The sequence below is a fragment of the Melospiza melodia genome, chromosome 4, assembly GCF_035770615.1.
Source record: "Melospiza melodia melodia isolate bMelMel2 chromosome 4, bMelMel2.pri, whole genome shotgun sequence".
NCBI classification, from domain to species: domain Eukaryota; kingdom Metazoa; phylum Chordata; class Aves; order Passeriformes; family Passerellidae; genus Melospiza; species Melospiza melodia.
The window spans coordinates 9,372,367-9,385,659 of record NC_086197.1 but is presented as its reverse complement, the minus strand read 5'-3'; the positions used below and the strand labels follow the sequence as shown (position 1 = coordinate 9,385,659).

At 36.5% G+C, this 13,293-nt stretch overlaps 1 protein-coding gene across 1 annotated transcript in view; it reads right to left on the bottom strand.

The window, feature by feature from the left end:
• The window catches only part of SEMA3A (semaphorin 3A), a 165,447-nt gene that overhangs the window by 15,041 nt on the left and 137,113 nt on the right, over window positions 1-13,293 (bottom strand). Inside the window, exons 12-14 of the mRNA XM_063153781.1 lie at window positions 9,165-9,256; window positions 6,400-6,441; window positions 737-894 (exon numbers count right to left, since the gene is read on the bottom strand). Coding sequence (XP_063009851.1) covers window positions 737-894; window positions 6,400-6,441; window positions 9,165-9,256 — 292 coding nt within the window. The remainder of the gene's footprint in view (window positions 1-736; window positions 895-6,399; window positions 6,442-9,164; window positions 9,257-13,293) is intronic.

The window sequence follows — 13,293 nt, the reverse complement described above, 5'->3', positions numbered from 1 at the left end:
AGCTGTATACTGTTAGAGAAAGCGTTTCAAAGATAAGAGGAAGCAAAGAAATTAGTACTCTAAACCTTTAGATCAGGCAACTAGACTTTTAAGTTTTTAATAAAACTGTTATTTTTGATTTGGGGAGTCAGCTTTCTACCAATGTTTGCATTGCAAAGCCTTTAGCATCTCTGAATCCTTTAGTGCAGAGGGACTGTGGAACAGTGGTTGGTCTGATCCAGCAGCACCTGGACACACATCAGCACATACAAGTTATACTTTTGAATAATAACAATAATGTAATATATCACTAAAAAAGATGAGTTTCTATCAGTGTCCAAATATTTTAGAAATATTGTTCTTGACTCAGAATTCATGAAAATGTAGGATAACTTACTTTGGCAAGTAGTGATTTTTTGTTTTTATTTTGAGTGCCCTCCCCATGTTCGAGAAAATGATTTTTTTTTTCTTTTTGCTGTTTACCAATGAATATAAAGTTAGGAGCTAATTTCAGAGACAACTCTTGCCTGAATGTTTTCTTACAGGAGCTTTTTAAGCCAGCCCAAGAAGTAGCAGTGGTCACTTTAAATCAACCAAGACTTCATGTTTCATATAGCTCCCACAATGATGTTTTCTTTGGAAGAGAAAGGGCTCCAGTTAACCATCCCCTAAAAAAATCTCCAAAACCCTCTGGTCATATGGAGACCATCAGTTAAAACAAATATCAAACCATGCAGACATGCAGAACTGTCCCTACCTCTTGGCAGTGGGGAAGTAACGTGAGCAGGAGGAGCCATCCCAGGCACAGTAAGGGTCCCTTGCAAGGCAACACTCAGCACAAGCTTTTCCATACACATCACAGCGGTGCAAAGGAAGCTGTGAAACTCCAGTGGCTGAGCCAATGTAGAGCTGTTGCTGTTGTAAAAATTAAAAAAAAAAAAAAAAAAGTTCAATAAATGTCACAAATTACAATTTTCGTTTTTTAGGAAAGCATAAAAATGTTATTATAATAATCTGTTGGGATAATTTCAAATACAATAAAGGATCATGATCCTGATGTATGCAAAAGGAATGAGAACAGAATTGTCCCCAGGGTAAAAAAAAAATCAAATAGGAAAAACTTCATTTTTTCATGAAGCCCTGGTTGGGTTCTCTAAACAGAAAGAAAATTAAAGTACTCTTCAATTTTTTCCTTTTGTATTCAGATCCTCACACTGGGAAAACACCCAAAGTCAGTGATAGAACATAACAGAGAAGATGCATTTGAATTTGAACAAAAAGAAAACCAACACCAAAAAGAAAATACATTTCTTAGCATTACTTCAGTTTATGCATGTGAGGGGGAAACCCGAAGTAAATTATTTCAGACTGATGCTATGATATTTCAGTTTGGAAGTGGTGCTATGCTATGCATGCACTTCTTTGCATGCCTGGTAATTCCAGTGTTTTGTACTCTTTTCTGTAAGTCATGACTTAACTGGAACATATCTTTAATGAGGGGAGAGGTTTTGTTTTGTTTTGTTTGGTTTTGGATAAAAACCAGTGTTGAGTAGAAGATGCAGTTCAAATGCAGAAGTAAATAAAAAAAACATGCATGCAAAATGAAATACAGCCTTGCATGGCATCACAATAGAATATCTTGTCTCTCTCAATTTCCTCTCTGATATCAAATTCATGTGGTCCACTAGGGAAGCTGGCCCCAGAGGGATATGAGTAAACTGAACTTCTGCTCCCATGTGAAAGTCCAGAGAGATATTTCAGATTAGGAAATTTCACAAAGAAAGCAAGTACTAGTGGGATGCAAAACTAGGGGAACACTAAATAAATAGATACACAAAGATTCAAGGGTATAATCCTTCTGCTTTGGAAACACTGACATTTTGCTATCAGACCTTTACACTCAGCACCCACAGCAGACCAATGAATAGCTGTCTTCAAGGTCCTACTCCAAGCAGTCCCATGAAGAAAATACATTTTTTTTTCATTTTTCTTTCTTTGAAAACATAAAAGTGGTGTGAAAAAATAGGATTTCAAGAAATGTTATCAAAATTCTTCATCTCCTGCATTGCAATGTCCCAGAGGCACCATTTTCAGGGAATGCAGGGATGGAAGATGGCAGTGGTCACCTACCAACTAGACATAATGAGGACCAGATAACAGGAGATTACAACACCAAAAACATTCATAAGAGGTGTTGTGTTAACTTCTTTCAGAGACAGCAGCTTGGCAGTTTATACAGCCATATTAATTGTAACAGAAACATCCCGTGCATTTATATAAACACCGGTATTTTCTCAAGGAACATATGACAAGGAAAGCCCCCAAAGGAAAATTCACTGGCAGATTGAAAACTAAACCCTTTCTAAGCAGCTGCTTCCATCTATTATAGTTTCATAGCTGGGTTGTAAACCCACATTCTCCAGGCAAAAATCTCTGACCACACAGGGCTTTGCACAAAGCCTGAACTGTACAAACCCGTCCCAGTCAGTGTTGTAGCCTTGAGAAGAGGGGACACACAACAGACTTGATGAGCTGCTTCTCTCTGACTGAAAGGACTTAATCAAATACCTACCTTAGGGCTACATCCTGCAGTAAAAAGAGCAGCAATTCAAATCTTAGGTGACCTAAGTGCTTCTCAAGGGAAGCCTCTTCTCTTTACTGATTATGGAGGCAGCACAGGTCAAATTAGAGCTTCAGTTAAGTATCTTAAATGTCCAGATGGTATTGATCTAAGTCCTGTGTAATTGGGGCATTAATATCTGTATAAGCATGTAGGAACGTGTGGTGCAACTAATATAAAAATCAACCCGGAGAATGCACATGGGAAAATAAAGAATGGTGTAATGGTTTCCTATGTACCTCTGTAACCAATTTTATTTTGCAAAAATCCCCTCCCTGATTTCTAATAAATGTCTTTAGAATTGAAGAATGACCAGAAACCCAAGAAAAAAAAAAATGAGGCCAAAACAGGGTTACTTAAAAACTATATTCCTTGTAGATAAGTTCATAGTTCAGCCAGTGAGCTGCAGCATATGTTTCAGGTGCTGCACAGCCTTAAGGCTGCTGCCTCGTTTGCTGCTCTTCTGATCATGGTTTTAGACTCCAGCTGGTGATCATTATTCTGGACACTAACAATATAAAAATCCAGGCAGTATGAAATTCAGAAAATAGAAATAGAATTATTTGCATCAATGGTCTGACCTTACTTTGCCATACCACAGTCAAACTGCTTTTTCACCCACCTTTTCCAAGACATTGTTAATTTATTGAATGAGATTATCAGATCAAACCAGACAGTCAAAAAAGAAAAAAAGTTGTCCTCTAAAAATTCTCGCACAAGTATCAGAACTCAAGAAAAACTGAGGAGACTAATATTTTAAGCAATCGATTGGTTCTGTTGGCCCCACAGTGCTGCCCAAAAAAGCAGCCTTTCTCCAGACAAAGTCAGAAAAAGGGATAACAGAATGTGGAAAATATAATGCATAAGAGGAAGAACTTCAGCAGAATCTTTAAAGGAACTTTAGGGAGCAAAAGATTCAAGTACCATTTGATTAATTTAATGTCTTGAGAAGTAATGCAGAACAGTTCAGCACACTGTTTAAGGGATATATTCATTTTGAGCTGGTCCTTTCTGTAGGCTCACTGTCATATGGACAGAAATATTGATCTCTGAATAAAATTCAGTACTTGGTGAAATAAACTATAAAAGTAGTCACTGAGATATTTCTGAAGGTGTCTGCCTTGCTTTTGCTTGAAAATCTTATACAAGAGAAACAAAGCTCTTTGCAAGGACTTGTTCAGCCAAGGATCTTCTTGTCCTTTTCCCATGCCACCAGAAACCCAACAGCTTTTGAAGGAGCATCACAAAGCTGACCCTGAGAAAAAGGCGAGAGGTTGTTCTGCAAAAAGTCACCTTTGATTGAAGCCCAGGCTGGACTTTTTAGCTTGCTTCCATGTTTGTAAGGGAAAAATTATGGAGCTTCACCTGGCAGGCTCTAAGCCAAGAGCTACCATGTGTCCCAGGGAGCTGTGAGCTGAGGCAGATGCAGGGTGTTGCAGTGGCTCAAGGATGCTCTGAAGGTTTGTGTCTATTGCTAACAAAGCATAAACTGTTTAAGTGATAAGGTTACACAAGCCTAGGGCTCTGAACACAATCAGGAGGAATGTGTAGCCTCAGTGAGAAAATATAGACACAATTTCTGCGAGTTAAAGACAGCAGAGTGGAAAAAGAATGTATTAAGGCTTAGTCTTGCACATAAAAGCTAAATTTACTCATAAGCCACTCTTGCTCAAGGGCTAAATGCAGACTCAGAGAGAGACAGGAGCTTTAGAGCTTAATATAATTTAAAACCTAAGCTAAGTACTGGTCCTGAAGAATTTGTAGATCTTGGTCTTTAGGAAGAGTAATTTGTAACATAACATATTGGCATGATGGCAAAAGAGGTAGCTTTGAACAACCAGACTAGTAAAACATTTAGAAATAAGGAGAAACTCCCTCTACCATGTTTTTATAATTGGATGAAAGATTTGTTAGTGAAGAAACAAAATGAAGTGATTATTTTTAAGGCATTCAATAGAACATGCTGGTTTTACTATTTACATTTCATGCTCTGGCTTTCCACAATGCACAGAATTATCGTGCTGTTTACATGAAAACCACCCTGCTTATCAGAACACAATGAGTAAAGTGTTTGAGTTATAGAACTACAGTATTTTTAAATCATAAATGTAAAATGGAAACATGTTGCCATATACTTATTTCATGCATACTGCCAAAAGCTTGTCATAGTGTATCATGATTCTGTCATTTTTAGCCTGAGGCTGGTTGATTTTTCATGAGTTTTACTCTGCCTGAATTACTTGTGGTTTATGCTCTTTTTTAGCTTCAGACAATTTTAGCAGTGTAAATTTGTTTTCAGAAAACTCAGGGAAAATTGTAATCTCTCCTGAATAACTAAAGATGCTTTGGAGGAAAAGCTGTATGAAAATGCATGGTCCATTTTCAAATATGACTGGCTGCTTTAAGGGAATGTACTTATAAAAATAATCCAAATCAGAGCATTTTGGTATGATGTGGACATATATACAACTTGACAGGTCTGTTTTTAAATATCCCAGTATTCAATAGTATCTTTCTCTTTGTCCTGCCATTTTTGCTGATTGAGGTGGTAAACTGTTAGAACAGTGTCCCCCCCAAACATTTTCTGTCAAATACATGAATGCTTTTAGACAACTTTCCTAAAGACAGTGAATTCCGAGTTAAATATGCAGCATTTCAAATATAATATTGGCCTCTGTCCATTACAGAATGAATTTGACTTCTGTTTAATAATGTATAGAGTGAGGTAGAATTAACTAAATTTCACTTATAACGTGCACAATTTTTAGTCCACCTAGTCCTGAAAGTAATACCAAATCTCCTATTTCCTGACATGAACAAAAAGACATGAACAAAAAGAAGTTCCCTATATTTACCAAATTAGCTTCCAAAAGAGCACATAAATGAAAAAGAAAAAAAAAAAAGTTAAATTTGACACTACATTTTATGTCTCAGACTCCTGAGACAGGAAATGACAGTGGCTGGGATCCATCCACCTAATTCCAGGCAAAACTGGAAGATAGGCCCCTAATACTCACTTCATTCCTGGACTGCAAACCAATGTTCTTTGCACAACCACATAATTTATCAACTGCTTCACAAATTTGCTTAGAAATGCAGGAAACACCTTTACTGTAAGTCAGACAAAACTTTACCTCTATCCATCAAGAAGTTCCGTTCATTTTAGTTATGGTCTCGTTTTATAGTACATGTTTTCTCTATAAGCAGCTTGCTCTTAGTGTACTCAACAGAAAGTAGGAAATATAAATTTTAGAGTGTGAAACCCTTCTCTTAACCACATTACTGAACCAGAAGGCCTTGGAAATTTAGACTGCATCAGATCTGTTGATCTTTTGTTAAAGCTGAATGACACAATGGAATGGACATAGCACAGAAAGACAGGAGGATGTCTCATTCCCATCCTTTGCTTCCACCATCTGCATTTTGTACCAGACTATTCTACAGTGACTACAACTAGTCCCATTAAAGAAAGGCACCAAGTTTGGCCACTCCTTTTGAATCTCTCTGTCATGGGAGCATTCTATAATGTGGACTTTTAATTTTATTTTTTTTTTCTAGAGATCCACCAGACAGCTGGTTAGTTTGCATTTAGTTTCCACCTTACCAGTCAGTAACACAAACTAGACTTTTCCTTTCCCCACTGCACATCACATTTTCCTGAGAAACTACTGCTGTTTATGTAAAGAGATGGGATGCTGCTGCTGCAATTAATATGTCTCTGCTGACTGCCAAGTTACTGTCTCTAGATGACAGAGACCAATAAATATTTGAAAGGTATTTAACATTTGTGCACATATTACCTGCTTTGTGGAAATCTTCATTGCTGAAATAACCGTGGGCTCCTAGGGAAAAACAGAGTTAAAATTTAAAATGAGCTATAAACATAAAAATTCTGTTACAACACTATTTGCATAAGGTAAACCCCCTGAAATTAAACTAGAAACTCCCTAGTAATAGTCCTTGTTGTAATTTGCAGTGGAATAATTTCTAGCTGTATAGGAATTAGAATGCATGTACATATCTGGGTGCATCTTTGATTGCTATGTTGATTGTAGGTATTTTATTTTCCATTATGAAGAGAATTTAATTGTGATCACTTTGTCACCAGTTCCACATCTTGAATTTTGTATCAATGCTTAATACTAAAATTGCATTTCAAGAACTTCCCAAGTAATATGAAAATAATAATGGCTGTATGAAAATTCATAGATACTATCTATTAAAGGTAATAACACTGAAATAAGCAAATCATTTTAAGTATATTGAGGTGAAAACCCCATTCCTGTGAAATTTTATTCATAAGAACAAGTTTTAATCCCAAGTATAATCTTTTTAACTGCTCCACACTATTCACTTATAAAGAAGTTACATGCATTTTCAGAACATGCAACCAAAATGAGCAAGAGGTTCTTAGCATTCTGGAATATCCATCATTTAATCAACTGTTACAATTTCTAGGTCCAGGTTCTTGGATGGATTTTAATTTTAAAAGTGGCATAATTAGACAGTGTGCGACTCAATTTTGCATGAACTTTATTCCATCTAGAAATCTGCTATTGATCATACTTTTGATCATCATACTTTTGGTTGTGTACATTAATAAAGTGTTTATTAAGCTTTTACACTTGTATAGTTTTCAACTTGCTTATCCTGAGAGAATTTGATATGGGTCAGTGGATGGTAAGCATGGACTCACCCTTGCAGAGGGGTTAATAGAGCTGGCATTAGAAATCATCAATTAAATGTAACATTTGAATGAAAATTGAACTCATTAGTTTGTTTGCTCAGCTGTTCAGAGAAATATTGCACAAATGGGGTTTAAAGAGGCATTTGTTATCAGTGTAACAGATATGAAAGACTTTCAGCTCTGTGGAATTTTAAATGAAAAGCATTGTACTCAGCACATTGCAGCTTAACATCAAAATGTATTGCTCATGATGCACATATACTCTTTACAACTAAAGTAAACTTACATTTGGATAAGGTACTTGTAAAATCTGTTGGAAATTCCCTATTGAAAGATTCATATCTTATACACACAAATTCTGCTAATTCCACTGAAATACATTAATGCCCTCTTTAAGGCTTAAATACATGTCTAAAGAGATAATTGAGCTTTCAAGTAAATCAGAACACCCAAATACCTTCATGCAATGAAAAAATACACATGTAAAGTAAAAATTCAAATTTGAATTTGCCATTAACCATTCTACTTTCGCAAAATCTTTCTGAAGTAAAATTAATTCCATTTATTTTCCTTCTTTCACTTTTATATTTTTCTGATCTCCTTTAGCTTGGCACTTCTACCTGTTTCAGGGAAGAAATTCATATATTATCAACAATTTCCAAATTACCCTGTGTTCATGTAATGATTTTTGCATGTATAAAAAGGAAAAAAAAAAAAAACTTGTCTCATTTTCTTTTCATAGTTTCTATGTTAAGAAAGAAAAAAAAAAGCACCCTAGATTTCTGTCCTCAAAAAACCCCATGGATTGCAAGAACAGGGACACATATTTTTCAGAGGTATCTTGCACTCAGAACAGAGGTTTCTGAGCAAGACTGGTACCAGTAACATCAGGAATGCCCTCAAGAAGCTCTGTTCAGCTAGACGGCTGACAGAGACAAGATTGTCTCTGCTCAGAAAAAGAAGGTGAAAGGATGGCAGCAGAGTCTGATGAGGATGTGGTGGCTGAGCCAGGACATGGTCCCTGTCAGCACAAGAAGCTCCTGGAGCGTGCCAGCAGCATCTTCACACTGTCACACCAGCCCCGTGCTCCCAGCCAGGGATAACCCCGAGCTGCCTGGAGATGGGAAGCGGTGCCATAAAACGGCACTGACAGAATAACGCGGGGAATGTAAATGATTCCTTGTTGTGTACAAAACACGAGACATCCCTGGGTTCTGTCCGGGAAGTGTTTGAAAGGTTTACTCAGCACTGCCTTGCAGGGCTGCCTATGGGATGCTGTATTTTTTAGGTGGCTCAAACGGGAAAAATGGAGGAGATTGATTTCACCAAAAAGTATTAGAGTTAGGGGGTATTTATGGTGCCTTGTGTAGGACCATGAAAATGAGACTCCAAAGTGACCTTTGAAAATATAAACACTTTGTTGCTCAGATTATTAAGCATATGAAATCTGCACAGATCACTGTTTTACCTAAAGAATCTTCCTAGTTACAATATGCTGATAGTCTGAATAGTTTTGAGAATTGATGCATTTATAAATTTGTATATTGCATATCACTTTGGGAGAAAACAGACAGGCATTGTCCCCAGACCCACACAGGTAGATATTTAACTCCAGCATGCAACAGCTCTAAGATTCAGAAATACTAATTTACTTTTGAAACCACTGAACAAGAGCCCAGAATGCCATTTCTTTTATCATTAACCTCCAGCTCACACTGAAAGTTTCAAGGTTTATTTTGACTGGTGTCAGGGTCTCTAAATGACAAGCTAATTAGAGGGGTATGCCAGGCTATTCCTTGGCTAGACTGCAAGAAGTTGAGTTTGCAGCTGTCCACAGAGAAATCTACAACCTGACACTTGAAATTTAGCTGCACTTACCCTAAAGACTGTCATTTCTTCCAGCAAGACTTCCTCTAATTCGTGCCAAGTCTCCTTAGGAATTGAAACCACTTTAAGAACTGTTCCAATATCTTGAAAAGGGGAAAAAAAAAAAGTATTTTCAGGTCCTTAAGATGAATACTTCTGCTTTGTAGCAGCCAGAATTTCTTGTAGCATATAATTATTTCACATATAAAGACTATGAAGCTACATTTCTCTCAGTGCTCATTCAAAAGAACTGCTATTTAAAATAACCTCAGAAAACAACGAATTTCAGTAGAACATTTAAGTATTTAAATTATCAAAATGCAACCAAGAAAATACATACTATTATAGTTATTAAGGAATAGACAGGACTGAAATACTATTTAGGTGACAGTATAAAATGACAGATTCATGACTGGGGAAGGAAATGCTCTGAATTTACCCAGGTGTGTTTTATAGTCCATTTTGAATATGATGTTTTTCTTTCTTAAAATGCATGTGAAGATGCTGCAGTATGGCTATAAAACCATCTGGACAAACGTTCTTAGACAGATGAAGCTGTTGGGTCTCTTAAGTACCCGCGATCTTCCCTGTGTCAAACAAAGTACCTAAGATGTATAAGCCCCTTAAGGCATCTCTATTTCTCTGTGTGTAAGATGCTGGTTCTTCACTGAGGGGTGAAAAGCATACAATTTGTGCCTTTGGTTTAGAAACAGGTGTTGTCCAGCATTTTGGTAATATATCAAATTGCATTTTTTGAGTTTTGCAACAAGCTTTAAAATGAACAAGGCCAGCACTGGAAATTCCAGAGCCACAGCCTTTGGCTTTGCGAACATGGTTGAGACTGAAGACCATCTCTGTTATTCAGCTTCTGCATCTGTAATTTATTTCTTTGTTTCTACGAGCACAATTTCCAGGAAACAACAAAAACACAAAGAACCATTTCTGGGCTGGCACACATCACTGCAGACTCTCTGAAATGGAAACAATCTGTATGCGACTTTTCTTTTTAACCAGCCAAGTGTAGTGCCATGTAAATGTATCACAGGTAGAATAACTATGTCCCCAAGGACTCTTCATGTTGCACATCCTACGGCTTTAATGGTTTAGGAAAACACAAGGCATTTTAAGTGGATAAAATTCTCAAATAACTGTAAAGGTTGACATTCTTAAAACAAGAATTTAACCATCAATTACACAAAAGCATACATATATATATATATATATATATATATACACATTTTATAAATATATACATAGTTTGTGGGTGTTAGCTGAAATTTCTGAATAAAAAGATGACAACTCCTATATCGAAAATGCACATAAAACTGAGACAAAGAAATCACATGCATTAGAAATATTTTTATAGGGCAACTGACTTAAAAGGTCTTGAATCAAAAAGAAAATACTGGTACTTAAATTTTTTACATGGTTTTGTATTTAAGTATTCTAGAAAACTTGGAATATCCTGTAGAACTGAGATTTTTCATTTTTTCCATCTGTTTCCCTTTAAGCAGATGTTGATTTCTAGATACATATTTTTTGAATTTTAGAAAGATGCAATTTCTTTTCCTTGGAATATGTACATCACTGTTTTCTTTCATTAGCCACAAATTAATATATTTTTTAAAAAACACAAAGCGTTAGTTATTTCTTAAAGCAACAACAAAGCAAAGCACATCTTTCTTTTTATTCAGGCAGCTACATGTTTAAATTAAGCTACTAAAATATACTAGATAAGTGAGTTTGGATTGGTTTTCATTATGATCACTGCAACTGATTGACTATATTTAGAACAAGAAATATTGAGAATGTTTCAGAACAAATGCAATATAAACTTTAAAATAATAAGAAAAATCCACATTTCTACTACAGAGTAATTCAGAATAACAGAAAATCTAACAGTAGCTATATTTGTAATTTAATTGATGAGCTAATTTCCTTAATTATCCTGATAATATGATGACTGTGGTTTTGAGGAAAATACATTTTATGGGTGAAGAACAGGGAACTCTGACATAATAAATATAGCAAAGTGTCACAACTCTATTCTGTGCTGCCCTAGGACTGCCCTCAGTCACAAACCATTAAATGCCATATCCTAGAAATCAAGGGAGATTTTTCATAAAACAGACTGAGTGGGCATTGAGCAGACACAAGTTTCCCATAATGTTGTTTCAACAAAAGGTCAGACTTTTAAGTGGCTCCTGCAACAATTACAGTTGCCTGATCTCAAGAAAGCCTCTGAGGTCAAAGATACACTGAGTTAATCACTGTGGAGACTCTGGTCAGGCCACAGGTACCAAAGAGCTTTATCTGACTCCTACATCAAGTTTTACAGAGTAGTATTTCAAACAATTTCACACAAACAGAATCAGGCGTCTCCTTTAGGATCAATAGGCTCTGCTTAGTAAGATAAGATTACTGTTATTAATTGGCTTTACTGACAGAGGTACTTTAACTGTGCCAAAGGATGCCAAACATCAGACCATCAGGATATGCATGAAATCCTGTTTTTCTGATTACTTTCAAGCACACTGATAGGATTTTATTTTCATTGTGAAACACACTGGTACAATCAGAGTGGGAAAGAAACTGCTCAGCTCAAGATTTCCCCCACAGGAACGGAAAATGTGACCACACTGGATGGCTATTAATTATGTTGTGTTCAATTATCATCAGTTATTCAATGAAAAGGAGAAAAAAAAAAGTATTTCTTCAACATAGTGCAGTTCAGCAGCACATGGGAATAATGTAGATTGCTCTAACAGCAATGGGAAAATACAGAGAAATATTATCTAATCTGATGGGACAGACCTGCATAGAAAAACGCAGTCATACCCCCGGGAGCATAATTCTGGCTTTGTCGTAGGCTCAGATCACTAAGTGGGAAAATGGACTGTGACTAGAGTCCCTAATCTGCTTCCTAGTTAGTTCTTTGCTTGGGAAGAATTAATACATGCTGATTGTGTATCTGTTTGTGACTCTGACTCTGAGCAGCTGGCTCAGGCAGGCAGGGCTCAGTGCTGCCTCTTTGCCTTTCTCCCCACATGGAAGAAACCTTTTCTTGATTCTGAAAACCACAATCAAAAATCAAAACCACAATCAAAATCACAACCACAGTGAGCTCAGAGGAACATGAAGCAGCTTCTGTGCTCCAGCTCCAGGCATGGGTGTTCCAATGCCTGCTCTTGTCCCATGAGGCTGTGACCTCCTGCTGGAAAAAAAATGGTTTCTATGGGCAAAAGTAGTATTTCAAAAAATAAAGACACTCTGCACTTAGAAAGACAGGATTTTAGTGCTGAAATATCTTTTGGCAATTGCAACACTTTTCTTATAGTTTGTGGGCAGGGCTATCACCAGCATTGGGTGGAATCCTGAGCATTTACCACACACCTGAATATTAGTGGTTTAGGAAAACCCTAAACTCAAAGGTAAAAATTATCATTTAGGTTCTTTTAGAGGGAAATCTTGCCTGACTGATTTACCTAAGAACTTCTAGACATAATAACTAAATATCCAGTGTATGCAATGATAACTACCTAGAAGCTGTAGCTCAGTTTTAAGCAAATCTTCCTGCACTGCCTGAAACAGACAGGAAATTCTGTCTTATTTTTGATCTTATTCTAACAACAGTCTTGAGGAAAGTACAGTGAATCTCTGGAAGAACTTTTTCCTTTCCCTTGCAGAAACCAATCCATCTTTCTTAGCCCACAGGCCAAGATTTGGAGAGTTAAATGCCACCTCTTTTTCTCAAGAAATATACTTAAATAAGTTCCTTATGTTTGTTCAGCATCATACCATATATGTGACTAATTTGTTTTTTGTGGGCCAAATCAGGTCATAGAGGACTTGTTGAAAGGCACCAAACACTGTGAATTGTGGATGACATTCAAGTCTCTAATGTGTGATGGAAAATATATAAGTAGTGTAAAATCATATGAAAATACTTGTCAATGTTTTATGCAAGGACATACTGTAGCACTGGTATCTAATAACTCAGTTTACAGCTTTCAAGTGCTTTAAACCTTCCTGCAGAGCTGTGTTTTCTGCAGTAAAATGTTCTGAATTGTTATTCTTGCACTGTGTTTGGTACACAAAACTTCACCAGCTCTCAGTTTACTCATAATACATTTCAGGCATC